Source organism: Natator depressus, chromosome 15, assembly GCF_965152275.1.
Source record: "Natator depressus isolate rNatDep1 chromosome 15, rNatDep2.hap1, whole genome shotgun sequence".
NCBI classification, from domain to species: domain Eukaryota; kingdom Metazoa; phylum Chordata; order Testudines; family Cheloniidae; genus Natator; species Natator depressus.
Window position 1 is genome coordinate 10,638,615 of NC_134248.1, and position 24,405 is coordinate 10,663,019.

At 47.2% G+C, this 24,405-nt stretch overlaps 1 protein-coding gene across 1 annotated transcript in view; it reads right to left on the bottom strand.

Moving 5' to 3' along the window:
* LOC141999221 (paxillin) overlaps positions 1-24,405 on the bottom strand; it is a 63,804-nt gene that overhangs the window by 30,690 nt on the left and 8,709 nt on the right. Inside the window, exon 2 of the mRNA XM_074972400.1 lies at positions 413-639. Coding sequence (XP_074828501.1) covers positions 413-639 — 227 coding nt within the window. The remainder of the gene's footprint in view (positions 1-412; positions 640-24,405) is intronic.

Genomic DNA, 24,405 nt, shown 5'->3' on the forward strand with positions numbered 1-24,405 from the left:
ATCAGCCTCAACCCCTATTGCACAAGCTAGCCCAGCAACACATCTCATGCTCCCTCTAGCTCACCCACGAATTCTACATCTGAGTTGGAAACCTCCCAGTCTCCTTTCCATAGGCTGCAAGGTGGATGATTAATACTAGTCTTTTGTACTGTGGTTTTCACTGGAACATTGATGATGGGTCTTCAGATGGTATTTTATTACTAAGTCAGACAAAAGTGGATGCCTAGACTTTCCCTTCCCCCAGTCACTCCATCTTGTTGGGAAACTTCCCCCATTTCCCCACCACATGCCAGCCTGCTGATTACCCAAACTCCTCCCTCCTCACCTCATCTCCTGCACCCTAGATACGCTCCACATCAGATCAGAAGACATGCACAGACCCCTTCGCTTCCCCCTAGCATCGCACACTTACTTGCTGGTGGATGTATCGGGAGACACTGGGTTGCCACTGGTCTAAAGGGTCAATCACAGTCCCATTCAGGGCTTCGCTGGAAGGAGGGGGTGGCACTGGTGGGGGCACTGGGATTTCCTGGTATGTATGGTTTCCAGTTGGATAGGAATAGGGTGTTTCCTCTGACAGGAACACTGGCCGTTTGGAGATGTGAGAGGTGGTAGACTCCAGGTCCGCTAGCAAAGCATCTGCAGAGAAACAACAAAAAAGGTCTTTTTGTCTTGGTTAGGCAGACCACCAGTTTATTCCTCTTCCCCTCATTCACGTAGTGTCACATTTACAGCCTCTATGGATGATGTACTGCCCGTCCTACAAAACACTACTGGACAGGGAAAGATTCCATTCTCTCCAGCACAGCACTGCAAGGGTCAGTAAAACCTCTGCTATAAAAAGGAAACTTCAAGAGACACCAAAGTAGCCAGAAGAAACCCCAATCTGGGATTTTGTGCTAAACTGGGGAACAGCCCAGCAGCAAGGAGCTTTTCGTCTCATTGTGCTTTGCAGTAGAAGAACTCGGACGATCTACGTCAGATATTGACACAGACTAATTACAAGCCCCATATCACTAAAACATGGCTGCGAGTGCCACTTTCTCCAGGAAACAAGCTCCCCGGAAGGGATTTTCTCTGGAGTCTCAGAAGCCTGACCCAGCACAAAAGAGACTTAAGTTTCAATCAGTCTATCAGTGCAGCAAGCAAGCATTTGCCTCCCAGAGGAACAAGATTCCTCCTCATCACACAGCAAGCCACACAAATGGTTAACTGGATGGCGCCTGCCAGGTAAATGCAATTTCATCTCCTGGAAACCGTTCTTAACTTGCTGGGTGGAGACTGCTTACAAATTCCTGAAGGGAAGAAAAAATCTCCATAAAGCTAGAAACGTACACACTAGCATATCAGGCAGAGGAAAACACATAACGAGAGGGTAAGACACACTCTGGAATCAGAATAGTCACTTTAACTTCTGAGATGAAGCAAGAAAAAGGGTCCCCGCCATTCTGGCTTTCTTCCCACAAACTTTGCTCCTTGCCCAGTCCAAGCACAGCAAGCACCCTTTGCAGTGACTCACAAACAAATCCCAGCTTGCTGGGCCTGTGATCCCACCCCAAGGAGCCTCCTGCAACCCCCAATGGTGGAAACTCCAGTGAAGCATTGCAGGTCAGTACTGTACTTGCTTTCTAAAGAAAGCCTCACTGGCTGGGTGCCCAGCCTTCCAGAGGAGCAATAGACTCCAACACACACCTACTTAAGACTAGTAGAGAAGAGAGAGGAGTTGGTCAACAAGGGACAGAGGCATTCTCCATTACCAAAGCATCAAGATGTACCAGGCAGGACAGTTCAGAGACACAGAATGCTGCCAGAGTGCAGTGAAGTAAAGCAGCTTACATAGGACTAGGAGATGAGGCTGCCTCTCCAGAAGCCCCTTTAGCTGCTCTGGATCTCCATCCCCTTCACCACAACTGCAGACCAACAGTCTTCAAGGGATCTCTCAGCCATTTTCCTCTGTGTGCAACAGCTAGCTTCAGTTCCTTCAGAACTCAGAGGGAAAATCTCTCTCATTGCTAGGCTTCACAGACATCTGGGCTTTCCAAAGCACAGCACAGCTCCCAAGCCCCAGCTGGCATCACACAGTCCTACTGGCTGTCTCCTCAAAACCCCTTCGTGAGCTGAGCAGCTCATACAAGCCCAACACATTCAATAGCCCAAACTGTATTCAAGGGTCAAATGGAGGACAGATGTTGTTACACTACACAAAGAAGGAAGGGGAGGCTTTCCTGTTCTCCCAAGGGCATCTTCCTCCATGGGCCAAGGTGTTACCATGGAGAAAGACCTCTTAAATCAGAGCCCCCCCATGGCAGGGCAGAATAGAGAGCCCCAGCAGAGGAGGTATGTTAAATTAATGCCATGACTTTAGTCTCATCAAAAGATACTCCAAGTAATTTAAACCACAGTCGCCATCTTATGGTGGCCAAAATATCCCAGGAACAGATTCCCCAAGGGCTTTTCACAGCCATGGAAAAGTCAATCCAACCTTTTTTAAGCAACAGAACAGAGGGTGGATTCCAGAGTTATACAGACACATACCTCAGAGGAGCCAAGGAAGTACTGCCGCTGCTCTGACTGTGCAGGTCCAATGTCTGTGTGGTTTTGAGTACAGTTTCCTGCACAATCTCTATCAGGGAAGGTGTGGTTCTGGCCTTCTCAGGGCCAATGACTAAAGCAAATCAGACTCCACCAGGAAGCAAGAAAACCATGCAAACTCAAGCCTTCAGAGTCTCCACACCCACAGCACATAAAAGCACTGAGTCCTGTGCAAGGCATTTTGGACACACCTTCCTATCCCTCCCATTCTACTGCTCTTCTCCTCTAAGGGGCAGACGCAAGTAACTTTCAGCTCCTCACAAAAACCGCCTTCTCAGATCACTTGCCCCTCAAAGGAGAGGCTGAACAGAGGGTACTCCATTTCCTCTTGCTGCACAGCACAAAATTAAGCAAAACTAGCTACATGCACCTGCTTGGTCCTGTGTGTCTGTGCATGTGACAGGGTGGACAAGGAGGGGAAGGGAGAGAGTGGAGAGCAAGCGCAGTTGATGTAAAGAAGAAACACAACCTTCCTAGCGACCCACTGACAAAAAGAGAGCCACAGTGCATGGAAAGGAAATATGGACACAACCACTCTACTCCCTGCTTGTGAACAGTTACGTGGCAGACAGTACAGTTTAATGATTAACTCCCCCCCACATCCTCCCCCCTTCCTGACTTGAGCAAACACTACAGAGCTGAGGAACAGGAAGCTGAAGGAGGAGGGGGATCACTCACAGTTACTCAGCCAGAGCTTCTGAGCCAGATGATGGGGGGGTGATTGGTGACGAACTGTGCTTCAGCTTTACAACTGCTTCCAGAGCAGTTCAGTTACATGCACCAGGGCAAGATCCACCATGGTCTGTGCACATTGGGTGGAGAGAGGAGGAGAGAGGCAGGAAGGGAAATAAGATAGAGATCTACCATCTGAAAAGCTGAGAAGCTCATTGTGAGGTCAACATAAGAGTAACGTTCAGTTCGCTACACTAACCTTCACTCCCAAAAGGGACACTGGAGCCCAGGTGGTCAGAGCCTGCTGAATTGTACCAGTCTGTGGCACTTTTACCATGTGGAAAAGTGCCCCCTAAGGATTAGTCCGCCAAGGCCTTTATATACTAGCCCAGTGGTTTTCAAACGGTGGGTCATGACCCAGTACTGGGTCACGGAACATAAGGCACTGGGTTGCGGCAGCTCTGGTCAGCACCGCCGACCAGGCCATTAAAAGTCCTGCTGGCGATCCTGCCCAGCTAAGGCAGGCTAGTCCCTACCTGTTCCAACACCAGGCTGCACCCCAGAAGTGGCCAGCAGCAGGTTCAGCTCCTAGGTGGGGGAGGGGGGGCCGGGGCATGGGGCTCTACGCGCTGCCCCAAGCATCAGCCCCGCACTTCCATTGGCCGGGGCGGTACCTGCGGGAGAGAGCCGCGCGCCTCCGCCTAGTAGCGGACCTGCTGCTGGCCGCTTCCGGGATGCGGCACCGTCCGTGGTGCCAGGACAGGCAGGAAGCCTGCCTTTGCACTGCCGCTGACCGGGAGCCGCCCGAGGTAAGCCCACACCCCAACCCCGTGCCCCAGTCCTCTGCCCCAGCCCTGACCTCCTCCCAAACCCCAACCCCCTGCCCCAGTCCTGAGCCTCCCCCAAACCCGGAGCCCCCTCCTGGCAGCCCAAACCCCTCATCCCCAGCCCCAGCCCAGAGTCCTGACCCCCTTCTGCACCCCAACCCTCTGCCCCATCCCAAAGCCCCCTCCCACACCCCAAAGCCCTCATCCCCAGCTCCTTTGGGTCATGGGCATCAACAATTTTCTTCAACTGCGTCGACAGAAAAAAAGTTTAAAAACCACTGTACTAGCCCACAGTGCAGGCTGCTCCCGATATACAAATGTTACAGGCTTGATTGATTTCTTGGATAAAGAGATGTTCCTTCTTCAATATTCCTCCCCTCCTCCCCCCTCCAAGGCAGGCAGTGCTGTGTGATATTGGAGAAGCAAATAAAAAAGTTTCTCTTTTCCAACCAACATGAAACATGTTCACTGAATAATCTGAACTCACTGGGGACCCATAGGTTTTATACTGCTGCTGGCCAACAGAGGGCACCATGGAAGCTCTACACACAGCTTGATGGAAACTTTCAGAGCAATTCGCTAACTTGGCAGCAACCCATCACTCTGCGTGTTCAGCTCCAAAGAGCTGCCCTTATTTTAGATTTGCACACCAACCTTCTGCCAATGCCACTTATACTGCAATTTCCCAGCCCCCAGAACACACTGCAGTATCTTTGGAACCACAACCTGACACCCCAGTAACAGCCACACACGCTGCAGTAACTACTGTTTTACTATTGCTCCTAACAGTCTCCAGTTGAGACTTTCTACCTGCTAGAGCTTCTCTTGTAGTCTGGAAACTTCCAAGGTCTAAGAAAGGTCAGAGGCTTCACTCCAGGAAATGGATTTAGTCCTCTTGTAGCAATGAGACAGGTACAGCACAGCATGACAATAGAACTTCAGGTCCACTGTTTCCCCAAGGAGCAAACTTGCCAAGAATGAAGCAAAGGGACTGTATTTAACGTGTCTCAACCTGGACTCCCAAAGATTCACAGCACACAGACCTGGGGGCATAGCAGTGGAAAATATTCCACTTATAGGTTACTAAATAAGGCTCAGTCTTCCGTTGGTGACATGGAAACTGCATACAGGGCTATAGCTGCTAATCTCCAACACTGGGGCTCCCATTTTCCACTCTGTAACTGTCAAACCTTCTAGTGTGGGCAGAATATTGCAGGATGGGAAGTTGGAGAAGGGGAGTCTCTACTATAGCAATATTACTCGGTGCCATTCCTACCCTCTGTTATCACTTCATTCCACTCACAGAGCTTGTAAAACGCTGAATCAATAATGCAGAGATGAGACACACAGCAGTCTCAATGCTTACATCGTGAGATTCCTTAGCAAGCAATACCTGACTCTGCATGGCTGGTGCTCCAAATTCACCAGATTGCTCGGCCAACCGTACCTGCGGAAGGAGCTCATGAGACAAGGAGCAACAGGCTTTGCTATGGCAAGTCAGACTGTGGAGAGGAGAATCCTCTCTTGGTAAGACCAACTATTACACTCTAAAGTGGAATCTGACTTCAGCTCAGGGTGTAGCTCAAACTGTATCCTTCACAGACTGAGGACACTGTGTTTACATTCAAGCAGCTGGCTATTCTACACCAGCTTTCCTGTGTGATGGGGATTTTTAAAAAACTGAGGCATATAATACCTAGGTATTTCTAATGCACACAGTGACATCGGAACACCAGGTCCTTAGCTTGCACCTCCCCCAGGAAGCTTTGATAACGAAACATAATTATGAACTGCAATGTCCCTGCTATTCTGGTCTTTGAATCCCACAGCTCTGCCCACACAATTTGATATGAACCAGTGGCAATTAATACTGACTATGATACCTCAAGGTAGTTCCCAGCAATTGCCAATGTTCTGTCAATGATTCAGACAGCTTGGGACAGTGGTTCTCAAACTGTGGTGCATGCAGCCCCACTTGATAGTCTGCAGAATCAGATATATAGCAGATCAAGCAGTGCAAGAAAGGGCAGTTGGGGTTGGGAAAGGAGTTGGGTCCATTAGAGGATCCCTTTTTTATGAGAAGGTCCACAAAATGAAGACGCTGGAAAACTTCTTAGGATAAACTACTTTTACCAGTTCAAACAGCACTGAGAGAGTTAATCATCTCCATAAGTAAGGCTAAGCTGTACACTGTACATTCCTTCCCTATCTCTCCTGCACTAGACACCCATGCACAGCCCTATCAGGCGGAGAATAGCTCATACATTCCAAGGACTCTGCTGCAGTTTCCCTTGCCATTCCCTTGCATGTCAGCACTTGCTGCTATCTGGAGAACACAGTATCCTCAGGCAGAAACACCTCTACAAGCAGCCACACAGGCAAATGCCAAGGCTTCCTACATCCCAGGTTTGTCTAACAATCACAACAGCACCAGGAAGGCAAACAGGAACAGTTATCACAGAGCCCCCTTTACACATTTACAGTACATGTCAGTCTCCTTTTCAATAAAACTAGCAGCTGCGCTTTGGCTCCTTCAGTACACACTATTTAGCAAAGCCTTCCAAAAGAGGCGCAGATAACATTTTCACTGGCATTTTCTCTAGGACATCAAGGTTTCCTCTTTGTTTAGCCCCCTACTGAAAGCCTCCTATGCATCCTAGGAATGTCCCTTGAGGGAGGAGAGAACATGAAGCAGGAGACAGCAGTGAAAGAGTTATGGTAAAGCCCACAGCACAGCACACTGGCAAAGCTAGAGCAGGCATAACTGCTGGCCTCCTATCCACCCTGGCTCCTTATAACATAGGTTGCCTTCCACTACTCATGTGCAATCCATGAGATTTCCACAAACCAATACACTCTATTCCTCCTGCCAACCCACTCTCATGCCCCACTGCAAGATATTCGCACAAAGAATTACCGGAGAAGATGTTTGCAATCCAATTTTAATGACGTCACGTCTAGCTCTCAGCAGAAAGGTACTTGCTAGCTACATTACAGAGGCTTCTCTGACTACCAGTTCATAAGATGGGAGACTACATCCCAAGGAGATAGTCAGAGGAAAGCACATACTCACTCTTCTACCCATAGTGATCCCTCCCTTGTTTCCAACAGCCTATTGCACTAACTGAAGTCTGTGAGTTAGTGGTACAGATACATTACATCATTAATCATACCAAGGATGATAGAGTTGGTGCCAGAGGTGAGAGGAATCCCTACGATTTCCACAGGCAGCTCATCTTCCTTCACAGCTGAGGAGGGGTCATTATTAAGGTAAGTGGACAGAACACCAAAAAGGAGCGATTTTGTAGCACAATCTCTGCCCTACACCCAGTCTATTGGTCAGAAAGGAATGGTAACATAATGAATACAAGATACCCCAAACACTTCATAACTAGCAGCCTTTAATTTTCCACAGCTAAAGGCCACTTCTGTGAATTCTGATCCATCAGGCTATAACACTACTCCTTGTGGAACATCCGGACAATGAGCAATAAGGATGGATCCAGGACTTTTCCACTAGCCACAGTGCATAGCTAATGCTGCCAATGTTCAGCCACAGAGCTGGTCTCCTAGCAGTGCCACAGGAGATTCTCATCACCTCTACAGCTCCCTCATGTCCCAGAACCAAGGATGTGGTGGCAGTACTGATGAAATATATTTGGTCATACGTGCTATGCTATCCTCACTGCAGCCAGGTTTGTTAGAACTCACACCCATCTTCATATGTGAATGCACCACGACTCTCCCAAGCACCCAAAAATTGTTTGAACTGTCGGATCTGGGCAGTGGACATCTCCAGGGGCCTGGTAACTGGGAGCAAAGAGCAGTAACTGCCAAGTCAAGTTTAATCAAAAAGGATACGACATTGTAGGAATGGTCACTCTATGCCGGGGTGGCCAAACAAACCGTTGCTCGCAAGCCGCATTACAGCTCTTTTACAGTTAAAGAGCAGCTCGTCCTCCTCCCATTCTCCACCTCCCAGAGTGGGGGAGGGACAGCACAGGACCTCTGCCTTGCAACTGGGCGGTGGAATAGGGACTTCTTCACAGCAGGGAGGGGAGTCTCGGGGCTTCAGCCCCGCAGGGCGTACCACCAGGGCTCAGGGCTCCAGCAGGTGCCTCCCTGCTCTCAAACTTCTGAAGACTGTCCGGGCTCAGAGGGTCTGTAAGTTTGGCCACCCCTGCTCTATGCAAACCCAATCCAAGTTAGCTTTCAGCCCTCTAAGTGACATACCATTCTCCAGCCAGTTTACCCCAATACCTGAAAGACACGGCCTGGATTCAGATCCTTACACTTTCACTATCCTCCTGTGAGAGACAGTCCTGCTAACTCTCCAAAACCTAGGATTTCAGGGTTGAGAGAGACTCCTCTGGACAGACCTCCTCTCAGACAAAAGCCCAAGAGCCAAACTTTAAAACAGCAACCCTCCTTTCCCTCATTAGTTGCAAATGATTCTTGTCTCCCCCGAGCTCCACAAGTACATGACTTGCACTCTCATTTACAGGGAGACAGCTCAGGGCGGTAACACGATCCCATGCAGGACAGTTTTACATGGTGAGTAACTGCAGAGGAATGGGGAGCCTGGGTATATTTATCCCATTAAGCAGCCTTTCAGAAGGAGCACTTGCAGTCCACTAAAAGAGCTGATCCAACAAAGACATGCTGGAGCCTTCCTCCCCAAAACGCCTGTAGGGGACAGACCTGCCCATGCCCTGGCAGAATCAAGCACCCATGGAGAGGGAAGAGGCGGGGGCGCTCTTGAACTGGAACATCAACAAGGGCAGTCCCTTCAGAAGTGCAATTTTAGCCTAAAAAGGGAAAAGGGGAGAGAATAATCAGAAAGTGGAAAACAGGGGCAGGAAGGTGTGTAAGCTAGCTCCTGGTGTAAGGAAGCCTAGGCACAAAAGTCTAATAGATACATCTAATTACAAACTACAAAAGGGACTCTCTAAAAACAACTCACTCCAAGGACTACTACCAGAATAATAGCAAAGAAGCATAAACTAGAATATTATATTTATTTATGTGTATTACCATAGCACCTAGGAACCCTAGTCACATACGAGGAGCCCTTTGTGCTAGGTGCAGTACAAACAAAGACCAAAAAGATGGTCCCTGCCCTAAGAGGCTTACAATGTAAGTATAAGACAAGAGACACCAGACAGGCAGGGGAGCACAGAAGTAACTAAAAAGACAATACTGATCAGCATGATAGGCAGTGGTCTCTAAATACTAGCAGCCAAACGGCTAGCAAGATTTTTATAGGCATAAAAACTAACCCCCTACAATAGCCCACCAATTCATGTATGGCAGAAAAGATGTAAATACAGTTTAGCTTACCTTCATTCTGGTAATATGTAAGACATTTTGAAAAGAGGCCATTGAAAATGTTTCCATAATTGAATGATACTTTGAGATCCTTACATAGAAGGCATTTGAAATCGAAAGTACTTCCCAGACATTAATGAATTAAGTCTCACAACCCTCTTATGGAGGTAGGAAATGATCATTATACCCATTTTTTCAGATAGGGAAAAACTAAAGACACAGGATACGTCTACACTGCAATTAGACACCCGCGACTGGCCCACGCCAGCTGACTCAGGCTAAGGGGCTCGGGCTCAGGGGCTGTTTAATTGCAATGCAGACATTTGGGCTCAGGATGGAGCCCAAGCAGGGCCGTCCTTACCATATGCAGCTGTGTACGGCATCAGGAAATTTGGGGCACCATATTTCCTTGTGCCCTGCGCAGCTGTGTGCTGCTCCAGCCCCTGCCCCGCTTCTTCCCCAGGGCCCCCACCCCTGCTCCACCCCAGCCCAGCCTCTTCCTGCCCCTGCTCTGCCCCAGCCCCGTCCCCACTCCACCCTTTCCCCAAAGCCCCCACCCAGCCCCAGCCCCACTCCCCTGAGGACTGCAGCAGGGTTGGGCCGGCACTCACTGGCAGCGGGAAGTGCAGCAGCCCAGGCCCCAGCCACGCTGCTGGTGAGTGCTGGGGGGTGGTTCCCCTGTCCCCCTAGCCACCCCAGCCCCACAGTTGCCTGAGGCCAGCCACCCCCCCCCCCAAACACCTGAGGTCCCCCACTCCCACCCATGGGGGGGGGGGGCCTGTGTAGGGCCCCAGAATAGCTAGGGACGGCCCTGAGCCCAAGCTCTGGAACCCTCCCACCTTGCAGGTTACTAGAGCCTGGGCTCCAGCCAAAGCCCAAACGTCTACACCGCAGTTAAACAGACCCTTAGCTCGAGACTTGTGAGCCTGAGTCAGCTAGTATGTATGGGCCAGCCACGGGCTTTTAATTGCAGTGTAGACATACCCACAGAGAGAAGTGATTTGCCCAAGACCATACGAGTACTAGCAATGGTAATACAGACCAGACACTGGTATTTTTCCCTGCTCTGCCCAGATCTTGGGCAAGTCAGGTTGGCTTGACCCGCTCTTATTAGGGTTAGATGACATGGTAAAAGACCTCAGCAACTGATTTGTAATAGTGCTCTAGCAAATGCTATTCCATTCAGGTTCTTATACTTTGCCCACCACAGTCATATCTGTGCAAGCTACAGAAACCGTGGCACAGACCCACTTCTTTCTGTCTGCTTGCCTTACAATGACCTAGCCTCCACTCTGATGGGAGATTAGGTGCACATTCACAGAGAAATCCTTGGGATCCCTCTATCCTCTGACATCACTGTTGGCCTTTTGGATGAAAAAATGAGGTAATGTGTCCACAGCACTAACCACTACAGCTGCATGGGTGCTACAGTAAGGGGCGGAGATTTTCAGGAAACTGACAGTGTACGCAAGGCTTCAGACATCGATCACCATAGCAAAGCAACAGACAGAGATCTATGGGCAGCTACACCACACAGCAGACAGACGGACGGACAGACACACTAACTTTTTACCAAAAGCATTTTACAATGGTTTTAACATGGTTCAGGCTAACTCAACAACTTTTGACCAGCCAGCACGAATGGAACCACACCAAGTCTAAACAGAGTTGTAAACACAATTACATTTATATTGCCTTAGGTTCTGTCTCTTCTGAGGCTCCAAGATACATCTACGCTATGTGAGGAAACTACTGGAGACACTATCATTATATGGAAAGAAGGATACTCACCTAGTTCCAGGACTTCTCTATTCTATTCAGGTTCTTGTGAAGCCCTCATTATTTTAGCACCCAAACACCTTCCAGTCATGTATTAAGTGATGTGACTTACATGTGTCACATATGGCTCAGTCTCTCCCTCCCTGTCCCCAGGAGGAAATGGTATGTTTTTTTAAAAACTTTATTACAATGTACACTGTGCTATGTATTTGTATTAGTAGAGGCAAGGTTGAAAAGCTGTCCCTTGTGTTTGGAAGGAAAAGTGGTGAGATTTGTGGGGGACCTGTTTATTGCTTCCACAGATTCAAAATAACTGGGACTGCAATTAGGGTTGCCAACTTTGTAATATTTAAAAACTGGACACTCCAGCAGGAGCGCCGGAAGTCCCATACCTCACATCCTCTTGGAAGGGGAATATGAACACTGCACAAAGATTGCACTAGCTTTTGACACAGACCTCTCCTTGCCTCAATCTTCTGAATAGGAGCCAACTGTATGAGCTGGGGAAACCCTCGAAAATCCCAACAGGTGAGCTCAGACCACACACAGGAGCCTGGTGTTGCTGAGCTGATTTCTCTTAAGAGAAGGGTCAAGAGTACTGTTCATACAGCGTGCTGAGATATGAAGGACATTTCAAAAGCGTTCCTGGAACTGGCTCAGACCAACAAGCCCCATCACTTCCTTGCAAGTTTACACAAATAATTTGCTGAAACCCATGACTGCACAGGAGCTCAGCAATGGTACACTTGGCAGCATTAACATGCTGAAGGTGCTCCAGGCCGTCACCACCTCCAGGCGTCAAACTTTTTGCTAGCAGCTTCCCACAGTGGGAAGCCTTCTACACACAGACTCTATAGGAGACCAGTTGGCCATACTGTGGCTGTGTTCCAGAAGTCCCTGTAAACCACAACTCCTTTCCTTGAATCAGCTCCTCCGTTCCCCCTCCTCCTGCCAATGAGGCAACGGACTAGGTATTTTTGGAAACGTTGGTTCCATTCATATCAATACTTGGACAGGTAACTAAGCCCAATCTTAATCAGACCCACAAGGTATGATCGCATAGATTCACAAAGACACAGTGCATAGGCTGAGAGAAATTGCAACTGCCTCAAAGATCAGCTGGTAGTTTCCTGAAAGATCAGCTCAAATCCACAGTACTTACTTAAAATCCAAACAGTACAAGGAAACCACAAAAGAAAAAAGAAAAGAAGTACTTGTGGCACCTTAGAGACCAACAAATTATTTGAGCATAAGGTTTCGTGAGCTACAGCTCACTTCATCGGATACACATGACATCAAAAATGTTCCACTTCATTCAAACCTCAGAAGCTAGACTGGATCTAAACTCAAACAAGCTGAGAGGTGTCAGCAAAAGGGTGTGTTAAAAAAGAATTAAAATCAGATTATGCATTTCCCTCTTGTATTCACAAAGACAGCCTGTGGCTCCCCTCCACTAAGTCTGCTCTCAGTCAGATCATGGGGGTGTTTCACAGTGCTGTGTAAGCATCCTTCTACTAAACAGACTAAACTGGACTAGTTGCCCTCCAGACTTCTGAAGCTCTTGAAAGTACAAAGCTGGCACTTAGAAGTGGCTGGATAGTACTTGTAGTTATAAATGCCAAGATAATGCTAATCAAATCTCTCAGGCGTTAGACGATTGCTTACAGGGGTCACGAAGCAACATTCCCTAACCTCTGCTATATGCAGTGTTGCACAACTACCCAAGTGAATTGTCTGGGGTGGAGGTGTCACTTCTTCTGAAGCATTAGGTGCTGGCCACAGACAGAAATGGAATGCTAAACTTGAAGAAGCAATGGTCTGATCAGATACCACCACTCGTTTGTTATTATATGCTATTGGGTTGGAAGGTTGTGCTTGGATTAGAAGGCTACAAAACCAGATGCAGCCACTCCAATGTCTTATGACTTAAGCTACATCCATGCTACCCTCTCCATCACACTGCCTAGGATAATATACACCATGAAGTCACCAAGTGGAACCCTGGGAGCAGTAATCCCCACTTTACTGGATGTGCATACCCTGATGAAAATCATTGGCCACTTTGCCCACTGTATTTTGTCCCTTTAAATCTCTATCAGCTTCAACTCATTGTTGTGTACTTTATACTTTGCTTCCAGAATTGAGCATCTGAACTTAATTGGAATAGTGTAAGTTCTTCCCTGGGCTCAGGGACCATTTACTTCCCTTACTAAATATCCTCCTACTAACTTTTTTTTTTTTTTTTTTTTTTTTTTTTTAAAGAGGTGGGTTTTTTTTTTTTTTAAAGTCTGTACTTCTGCTCTTTAGCCAACAGCAACTTTCCCCATTTAAGAAATAGAAAGACACCTTAGATTTGTTTCCCCTTGTTTTTAAATTTAGTCCTCATCCTAGCAAACTCACCTGGGGTCAAAAAGGATTATCATATACTGGGTCCTATGGTTTCTATGCTTTGCTCCTTTGTATTAGGTAATGGCAATAAATACAATGTACTTCATTTTACAGCAGCTACATGTGGCCATCTGGTAATACAAGGCCCTCAGTTGGGCAGAGTTTAGATGCCCCTGGGATAAAGGTTCACAGACATGAACCCCAGTTGCGTGAAGCTAGAAGAAGAAAATATCCCATGCGGTAGATGTATTAGTTCTCCCCATTCATGTGGTACCTTTCCACCCAGACTCACTGCAGAGATCAAGGGCTCATGGACCTCTAGCCCAGGTCCTGAATGAAAGGATGTGATTGCCAAAGACGTGTAAACTGACGGAAATTCCCTTATCTGCAGCTTCACAAACAACCTCTAAAACAGAGTTAGGAAAGAGTTCAAAAAGTCACAGCACATGAGCAAACCAGCAGCCAGAGTTGCTCTCAGTTGCTAGAACACAGTAGGGATGCAAATACCGTTTAAAAAGTTAACCATTTGTGACGAAGCGGGACTGTTCTTAATGTTTCCTCTGAATAGTGTGGGGGTACCTCAGTTTCCCCTATGCAGTTCTTAAGTATCTAGGTGGTGGGATAAGGGTGTATGATCGTTGCAGAGCCCTAGAGGGCAGGTGTGTGCAGGGGTCTGGACACAGAGAATGGCCGACACCCTGTTTCCTGGCAACTGATGGCCTGGGCCCTTCCCCCCTGCAAGGTGAGAGCTAAAGGGTTGGAGAACAAAGGAATCAGGTGACCTCCTGGCCTGGGAAAGGGACAAAGCCCAGAGGAGGAGGGGCTGGAGAGAGTTTCAGTTTGGGGCTGGCTGGGGACATGGAGTGAAGTGCAGATATGGTTGTCTGGCTCACTGCCCCCCCCCCAAATGGACCCAGCTGAGGGGTCCTGTTCTCTGCACCTACAAGCTCTGTTTTAGATCATGTTCCTGTCATCTAATAAACCTTCTGTTTTACTGGCTGGCTGAGAGTCACGTCTGACTGCGAAGTTGGGGTGAAGGACCCTCTGGCTTCCCCAGGACCCCGCCTGGGCAGACTGGCTGTGGGAAGTGCACGGAGGGGCAGAGGATGCTGAATGCTCCGAGGTCAAACCCAGGAAGGTGGAAGCTGTGTGAGCTTTTTGCCCTGCAGACAGTCTGCTCACAGAAAGGAGACTTCCCCAGAGTCCTGACTGGCTTGGTAGGGAGCAGATCGAGAGCATCGCCCGGGGACTCCGTGACACCATTTAAAAGAAATATTTTTAATCGTTTAAACGGTTAACTGTTAAGCAGCTGGGCCCACTCCAGCCAGGCGCCACAGCTGGGTCCATTCCTGCCAGGTGGCGCTGCTCTGGCCGGCACAGGGCCATGGGGCCGCTGGGACCAGCTGGCCCCTGGCACGGGGCCCAGGGGTTAAGCCAGTTAACCGGTAAGACAATGCTTACTGGTTAACCGGTTAACATTTTTTACTTCCCTAGAACAGCCAGTTTCTAGCAGGCTGAAGAAGAAGATCCCAGATGGGAGCAGATTGGCCCCTCTGCTAGGACTGCCAATTGTGGAGGATAGGGACAAATGGAACAAGTACAAACATTCACACAGGATTAAACAGTACAAATTTGTCGTTATTGACCTGGGCTGGATTTGAGCCAGCATCCTTGGGACCGTGACCAGTCCACTGAGCTATCCAGTCCTCCATTTATTCTACCACAGGCAAAACAGCACTGTGGGAATTTCAATCAGATGCAGGCTTACTCCCAGAAAGTTTCTAGACCTGGGATCAACACCCTAATTCAGAAATAAAAGATTTGCTCTACTCTGACAAAACACCGCCAGGAAAACCTTTATGAAACTCAAACAAGCAGTCACTGACTTGGCCCCTCCATAAACAACTTCCCAGGGCCAAGGTCCCTGATCAAAACACTGGTTCCCTCATATTCCGACAGGAAGAGGGGCTCAGCCAAGCCAGTTATCTGAGGAACCAGACCCTTCCTGCTACATCAGCATGCAGCTCTTCCACAAGAGCCAGGTCAAACACACAGAATATATTGCTATCCCTAGACTCTCATTGAAATACCTTCAGAATCCTGTACAAAGGATACATCACCATTCAAGTGCAGCTTCTCACAGGGAGCAATGAGCACCAGTCCAGCATCACACCCTCGAGGTGTAGGAGACTCCCAGGATTCCAAGTGCCAGTTCTGGCAGCCAGAAATGCCCATTCCATGGCACACAAGACCAGGACATAAGCTGGAGCCTGTTCACAGCCACACATTAAGATTGTCCCAACAGAAATAGGCAGTTCTAAGCTGTTTCCAAAAATCAGAGAAGCATCTATTTACAGGATCGTAAATATCACTGAAAGACCATTCCTGAGTGCAAGGATTCTAAGTGGAACTGAGGACACTTTCCAGCCAGAGGACTAGATACAAGGTAAATACAAAGTGGAAGGGGTGTTAGCAGCTACAGGAAAAGCCCTGCAATAGGAAATTTAGCATGTCAAAAACAGGGCTGCAAGATGCTTGAGATCTCAGCATGCTACCCCCATTCCAAGCTGTTCTCTCCACCCCAAATACTGGCATCAGCCTGAGCTAATTGGTGTCTGCCCTCATAGCTGCTGCAAGAGAAAAGGGCTCCCACTATCCTGGCTACTAGGATGGGAAGACAAGCTCTTTGGTTCCCTTACTCTCCTTTCCTAGCAGGCTTTATGCCTGGACCTCTGTTCTTTAGTGTGGGCAATTCCCTCCCACATCTGCCTGAAAAACATAGACAAGACATGCAGCATGGAGAATGCTCTTGGGGCTGGAGCTCTACTCCCCACACTGCCAAAGACCAGAGAAAACTTGGAGAAGAGCTCCAACCTGCAAGATCCAGCTGTGGAGAAGCAGCATACAGCCACTGCTGGGCAGTGCTCCAATTGCCCACTCACCAGCACATCTTGCCGATGGATAGTGGGCGAGTACATTTTTTGAGCCCTGGGTGGACTCTATTTGGTTACAAAACCCAAGTAACAGAAATACTGACATAACAGTAGGAATATATTGACAGATTTCAGAGTAACAGCCGTGTTAGTCTGTAGTAGGAATATATTGCAGGCATCCATATCAGAACAATAATCTCTTAACCCAGCTACAACATCGACTGGTACAATAGTAACAGTGGATCATTTCAACTACCCCAATATTAACTAGTTAATGGCACGTTTGGAACAGTTTGAAGAAGCAACTTGATGCCATATACAACTGCAGGTTAGAGCATTTTGAGCACCTTTATGGAAGGAAAGGATGCTAGATCTGAATTCCCTCATGAAGAAAGTGCAGGAGCTCTACTGGGCAGTCGTCATGGCACAGCTACGTTAGACTTCACAGCAGAGGACAACCCCCTTAGGGATAACAATTATCAACTTTAAGGGTCTGACCAACCATGGTGCCAATCACCCTTAGATCCCATTGATGCCACTGCAGACAATGGTTGACTATCAATCTATGAACTGTAAGGTCTTCAAGGCTGGGACTGTCTTTTCATTCGGTGTTTATACAGCGCCCAGCACAATGGGGTCCCGGTCTATGACTAGGGCTCCTAGGTGCTATAGTAATACAATCAAATAAGAATGGCTGCAAGCACATCCAAAGACAGATGTAAAAAACCTTACACCACACAGCCCCCAAGTGAATTATCTGTCTTCTTCAGAAGTCTGTCAGAGACAAGAATGCCTATAGGACTTTGAGCAAAAAAAAAAAAAATAAAAGGAAAAAGGGAGAGTAAGTCGCAGGGCTGTGCAGAGAAGTTACATAAGGTTCAGGGGGGAAACAGAATGTTTAAACAGTTCAAGTACTGTCCAAACAACAAACAGATTTGACTATAAGCTGCCAAGCAGGATGGCAGTTGTAAATTTAAAAGATACACACAAAGACAATGATACGAAGGACAGAAATACTAAGATAAATCGTAAATCCATTCAATATATTAGAAGCACAAATGCTGCCATGAAGACTGGGGGGCCCTCCAGACCACCAAGGGGAGAGGGGCCAGCAACAGGATGAGGAAGCAGAAAAGAAATGAAATCCGTATCAGTCTTTAGCACTGAAAACTATAGGAACATTCTGATTCTGAAGATTATTTTAAAACAGGAAAACAGAATGCAGGCTTGTTACATTTTAGTCTTTATGGAAGATGTTATGGAGCAACCTGAGAAACTCAAGTGCAGTAAATCATTCACATGGGAAGGCATTTATCCCACGGCTCTAAAGTGAGTGAGTGTGAAGATACTGAGGACAGAAAAATATATCATTAGAAACAACTGCACCTACAGATTTAAAAGCCAGTAGTGGTGGGGGCAAGGTAGATCTGGGGAATCACAGATGGATGAGCACCACCTCAAGAGGTTAGGCTATTAGAACATGAGTAAAGAGAACCTGATAGGTCAAACAAACAAGCCTCACAAACCTGATTGAGGGTTTTTTTAAAAAAACATGTTCGTTCACACATAGAATTTGCTTGAAGTGTTTTTCTCTCTAGTTCTAGCTACCAATAAAGCGCCTTCCAAATGGCATGGCTGGATTTTCTTTTAATTCTTTTTAAAAATATGTAAGGGTTTTTCTGCCTTCCCTGCTGATGTTTACAGAGCGTTTCCAGCAAAAGAGTGTGAAATGACCTGAGAGCAACACCAAACAGTTTCCTTTAAGAGAGAAGAAAGGTGAACAATCACCAATATAACAGCAACACTGACCACACATTTAACCTACTTTTCAATGACATTTCTCTTAGAACATAAGAATGGCCCTACTTGGTCAGACCAAAGGTCCATCTAGCCCAGTATCCTGTCTTCTGACAGTGGCCAGTGCCAGGTGCCCCAGAGGGAATGAACAGAACAGGTAAACATCAAGTGATCCATCCCCCGTCACTCATTTCCAGCTTCTGGCAAACAGAGGCTAGGGACATCATTCTTATGTTCCATGGGAGGCACTGGGATCTCTTCCCCTTCCTGTTCCCTCCCTGTCTATGGCCAGGAGAGCTGGGCCCCTGTGTACCCCTCTCATTGCACCCTTGACTCCCAACCCTAAAGAGGGAGAAGAGGATTGGTCCTAGGAAAGCTGCCCTCTGGTGCCACCTAGGGCCCATAATTACATTGGCCAGTCACAGGTCTGCACCTCCTTCCTGGAATGACCTTCCTCCTTTTCTCCCTCCTCTGTCACATTCCATCTCTCCTCCTCCACTGTCTCCTTCTGCCCCTCTGGCTTCTTCTCCCATGCAGAGTGCGCAGTGAGGGTCTAACAAAAGGCAAGCTGCACCGATTGTCAGCGGGGCTTGGGTACTGCATTCACAAGCCACTGGCTGCATGTTGCACTCTAACTGCCCTGTCTGGACCCTGCTGGCACACTCTAGATACCTAAAGCACATTGACGTAGTCCAACAGGGTCCACAGGGCAGTGAGACTGCAACACGCAGCTTGTTGCTTGAGCGGTGAATCCAGCAGTGCCCCAACCCATTCAAAATCACCACGGCTTGCCTCTTACCAGACCCTCACTGCACAGTCTGTGCATGTTCCACAGGGGCAGTGGAAATGAATGCCCTCATAGGTGCAATGCTATTTGCGGTGTTCATCAGACCCGAGTGATGGTGAGTGGTACACCTGTGTGTGCTTACAAAATTAAATTTTAAGAGAGAAATAGTAATTTTGTAATTACAAGTAAAATATCAGGAGGATTATTGAAAATGAGGGAGAGTTGTCATTTCTGCTACAGCAGGTAAAAATAGATTCAGACAAAAGTATATTTTTCAACCTTAACAGTGCATCCTTAATAAAAAAGAATAGTGACCTGGTGGCCATAATTTCCTTGGACTAGCAATGTTTTTGACACCGTCCCTCATAAAAGATTATGGAAAACAACAATGGGGTAGAAGGCAAAGTCATTGCATGGATTAAAAATTAGTTAAGCGTTAAGGACCAATCTTAGTGATCAGCAGTTTCTCAGTATGATAACAGAGGATGCCCCAAGGATTAATACAAGGAACATATTATTTATAATTTGGCACGAGAAGTGGACAGTGAACTGGTGAAGCCTGTGCATGGCACTAAGGTTAGTCTACTCTGGAATCTTTTGTACCTTTTCCCAAGCAATGGTGTAACCACAGAGCTCAAGAGTTTCGCCAATGTGTCATGTAAACACAGTAGTCCACAGAAAAGCAGGATAAACAGTTGGAGGTTTGGGCAGGAGATGCAGAAGGTGAGAGCTAGCAAAATCTAGAGTAGTTTACCCTATAAAGGAGAAGTGTTAGAAGGCACCTGATTGAAATTCTCTTACCTTCTCCCACAGCATGAGAAGAAAGGGGGCATTTGTTCTAAATGCACTGCCTTTTATACCACAAGGGGTCATCAAGACAATTGCTGTGATCAAATAATTTTATGACCATGAACATATGTACCTATGCAAGGTAAGACAATGAGAGTTGTAATCAGATCACAGACATTAGGGTGCAACCTGATCATCTGCAAGAGTCGGGCAGGAGTATCCCCTACTCAGAGGGTGGAGATGGATGGCAGGAAAGAGATCACTTGATCATTACCTGTTAGGTTCACTCCCTCTGGGGCACCTGGCATTGGCCACTCTCAGCAGACAGGATACTGGGCTGGATGGACCTTTGGTCTGACCCAGTATGCCATTCTTATGAGAACACCATTGCACAAATGGTCAGACACATGATGGCTTTCAACCCTCCCACCTTTCGGTGAAGCATGCAGCATTGGCCAAAGACAGCATAGAGCGCTTCATGAACAAACTATCTGATGTGGCATGGCAACTCCTATGTGCCTAGCTAAAAATATTGCCATGCTGAGCAAGCATATGGAGACAGGTCTGCTACGTGGAGCCATGCTCCTGCTCCTCACATTGCACTTGTAGGTGGAAGCCAGAGCATGGCAAACGGGAAATGAAAGTCTCACCATGTAAAAAACCCAACAACCCTCAATCAATCCCTTAATTTTCAAATAAACTTTATTCTTCGTTCACTTTGTTTTCCCTCTACAGTTTACCATAGAATTAGATCAGCCTTCCTGCTCTTACCTTCATCCTCCTTTGCTGGGGTCTGTGCCCCACTTCTAGCTGAGAAATATCTCCTGCTTTTCACCCCACCCTGAAGGCGGCCACATTCACAGAATCACAACTCGGGCCGCAGTATAGTGGAGACCAGAAGATGAACCCCAAGAAGGAAATAGGTTTCATAAAGGTAAGAGTAAAGACCACTGAAAAAAACAACCTTTAAGTACCAGTCGAAATTGAGAGGTCTGTATTATTGAAATGGAAGCAGCACAAGAAATACAGCCCCTCCTGACCACACACACAGGATCCCTTTTTAAACCTAAAACCACATCCTAAGGAAAAAGAGTTTTCATCCTGAAAGAAATTAAAGTCCCCATTTAGCTTCAGCCTTGGTTGTCCCCCTCTGCTCCCTGGACACAGGATGACAACGATCCTAGATAATATGAAACAGAGTAATTTATATTAATGCACTGAAGTCAGGGAGCCCAGCCAGCAACAGTCAGTGCAGCACAAATCCAGAATGACTTCAGTGTCCCAGCTCATCAGACTCCCAATCTCCTGACCTAGGACCTGGGGAAAATCACATTCACACCTTTGCTATACCAATACCTAAAAATCTACAGCCTGTAGGCTCACGAACACATTCATGTACACACAATACCTTAGCATTCCACTACTGTCCAAGACTCCAAAATTAACTTGGTATGATATCTGAATTCAAAGAGCCTACAGGGAAATGCACAGAGATGCTAAGTCTTGGGTCAGTGGTTCGGCCAACCTATGAAGATAGCCTCCTTCCCCACCAGCGCAGACTCCCCTCCTCTTCCAACTCTGACTGATCCAAGTTTCACTGCTCAGCGCAGCCGGAAACTAGACCGAATTCAACCTCCCAAAGCCAAAAAAAAAAAAGAAAGCTGTTTCTGCCAAGAGAGCACTGAATATGCTGCATTCCATTTCATTAAAACAATTACTAAAGAGCTAGCCAAGAATTACATAAAGCTTCCTCTCTGCACCACCCAGAGACCCTTCCCTCCATCCCCCCCCACCCAATCTTGCACACCATGCAGCCTCCCAGCTCCGCACACAGCAAGTCCATTACACATCACACCACAGTGAGATCATGCTGGAGGAAGCAATGCAAAATACCTCAAGTGTCACTAGCTACTCCATCCCCCCATTCCAAAACATATGCAAGATGAAAAGAGACCAAACCTCCAGCACATCTGAATGCCCCAAATCCTCTCTGCCACCACCAAAATGGTGTACTAAGGTGGCGCATGCACCTAGTCTACACAGCCCTTTGCTTTTTGGCCAAGATAAAGCTTGGTGGCATTTACTAACTGATAGGCTCTCTATGGGGCAAGACTACAACTGGCCCTTGCAAGAGGATGAACTATGATCTAACCAGTCTTCTCTCTCTCTAACATCTCTGATCCATGCCTCTAAACAAGCTCAAGAAGCAGAGGGTCCTGGAGGTGCCAGATGAAAGCAATCCTTTCCTGAAGTATAGTAGCAACATGCCAGATTGGCTATGCATAAGAGACACTGCCCACGGGAACTGCATGGGAGAGCCAAACAGCAAACCTCAGATTAAACTCCAACAAAATGGACTGAAAACTACAAGCTTGGGGCTATAGAATCTGTCTGATGATTCATTCCAAATGCTACAGCTCCCAGCTTGACTGACAAGTCAGAGCTCCTCATATTTCACAGCAGGAATAAAGGGCAGGCTTCCCCTGGGCCATGCCTCTCACCCACCTAGAGCAGTAAATTGGCCACTGATGAGAGATTTCGTGATGTGAATGAAATGGCATTTCTCCCCCTCCCCCAGGACTCCAGCTCTCTGCAAGGATCCTATCTAACTGCTAAAAGAAAAGGAGTACTTGTGGCACCTTAGAGACTAACCAATTTATTTGAGCATAAGCTTTCGTGAGCTACAGCTCACTTCATCGGATGCATGCTGTGGAAAGTGTAGAAGATCTTATTATATACACACAAAAAGCATGAAAAAATACCTCCTCCCACCCCACTCTCCTGCTGGTAATAGCTTATCTAAAGTGATCATCAAGTTGGGCCATTTCAAGCACAAATCCAGGGTGAGAAAATGTGCTTGATATTGTGTATATAATGTCTTCTGCAGTTTCCACAGTATGCATCCGATGAAGTAAGCTGTAGCTCCCGAAAGCTCATGCTCAAATAAATTGGTTAGTCTCTAAGGTGCCACAAGTACTCCTTTTCTTTTTGTGAATACAGACTAACACGGCTGTTACTCTGAAACCTATCTAACTGCTGAAGCTGCTCACAGCCAGTCAAAACAGCCCCAGCCCCATATCACACTGCTATCAGACTTTGAGAGCCCAGGGAGAGGGAGGAGGGAAAGAAGCTCAGAACCACTATTTCCAAACAGGTTCACTCCATTGGCTACTCTTGGGTGCAAGGGACAACTTGCAGGGACAAAACAGAGTCACAGGTCACCTGCCAGCAGAGAGGATTGGGGAGGAAAAAACGTAACGTGCAATAAAGAGGGAGTGGAGAGAGAGAAGGCCACTAGATCCCACCCACTGCTCACAGCAGCTTTGGGCCCCACAAACCATAAGACTGACCCCAACTTATGCTCACTTATTCTCAGGCTCTTTTGCCTCTTTCTTCATACAGTTTTTGGGAATATACTTCCCTACCCCACAGGAGACTTTATTAACATGAATTAAGCAGGCCCAACTCAGTGTCACTAGTGGTAAAAGGAACCTACTTCACAGAGAAAAGCCTTTATTTATAATAATGAAAGAAGGACGGAGTCCTTAATCCACCGCAACTCAGTTACAGTCCACCTATCCAAAAGCTCGTCTATTCTTGCCATTTTTACAGTGTGCTCATGAAAAGCACCATACCAATTTAGTCCATAGACAACCATAAACACCCCTGTCACAGCAAGGTCAAGCCCTCTTCTTCCAGAGATGGAAGAAAAAAGTGAGATATTATCCGAGAGCTAGACAAGCAAAGGATTAAATCTGTCTACCAGCTCGATTCTGTGACACAACTATGGGGCTGGATTATTCCTGGAGATCACATGCTGTTTGATTTACGAGTGAGCCACTTAAAGCCCTAGCTCCCCATATGAAGTGCCACTCTGTAAAGCCGATTCCCTGGTGTGGCATTAACTGTCTTGGATTTTCTTATTTCCAGGTCAGTTGTTTAGACTGCTATGCAGTTCACAAGGGCTACAGTCAGTGTAGGTCAAGAGATCAAGGTGGACTCCAACACACCATCAGCTAGACAAACTCACCAGCTTGCCTAGCAATGCACTTTACACCCAGGTTTCACATGACCTACAGGGATACGTACCATGAACTGTGGGAAAAGCCGCACAGCAAACTGGTTTGAAGTCCCCAAACTACCTTAAAAATGTTTAAATAACAATCTACGCCCATTCTGAATGTGGGAAAGGTCCAACACAGACAAGAAGCTGCCATATGAGATGAGCAAAATTAACAGTCTCCTTATGTAGCTGGTCATAGAATCTTTTCAGACCTTAAAGCTTGTCTTCCACAAACAACCAACTCTCGGGCAAGGAAGGGATACTTCCTGTACCAGACACGAATTACTCCTCATTAAAAGAAGAGAAACTCCACCCAGAGGGAGAATGTACCAGGCTCCTGATCAGAATGAACCTGGAATCCCTGGGGCTATTTTAGAGCCATCTACTGCAGCTGAAACATCAGAAATGTTTTTAGCCCCAAGTCACTGGCTCCGGTATGTCTTGACCAGG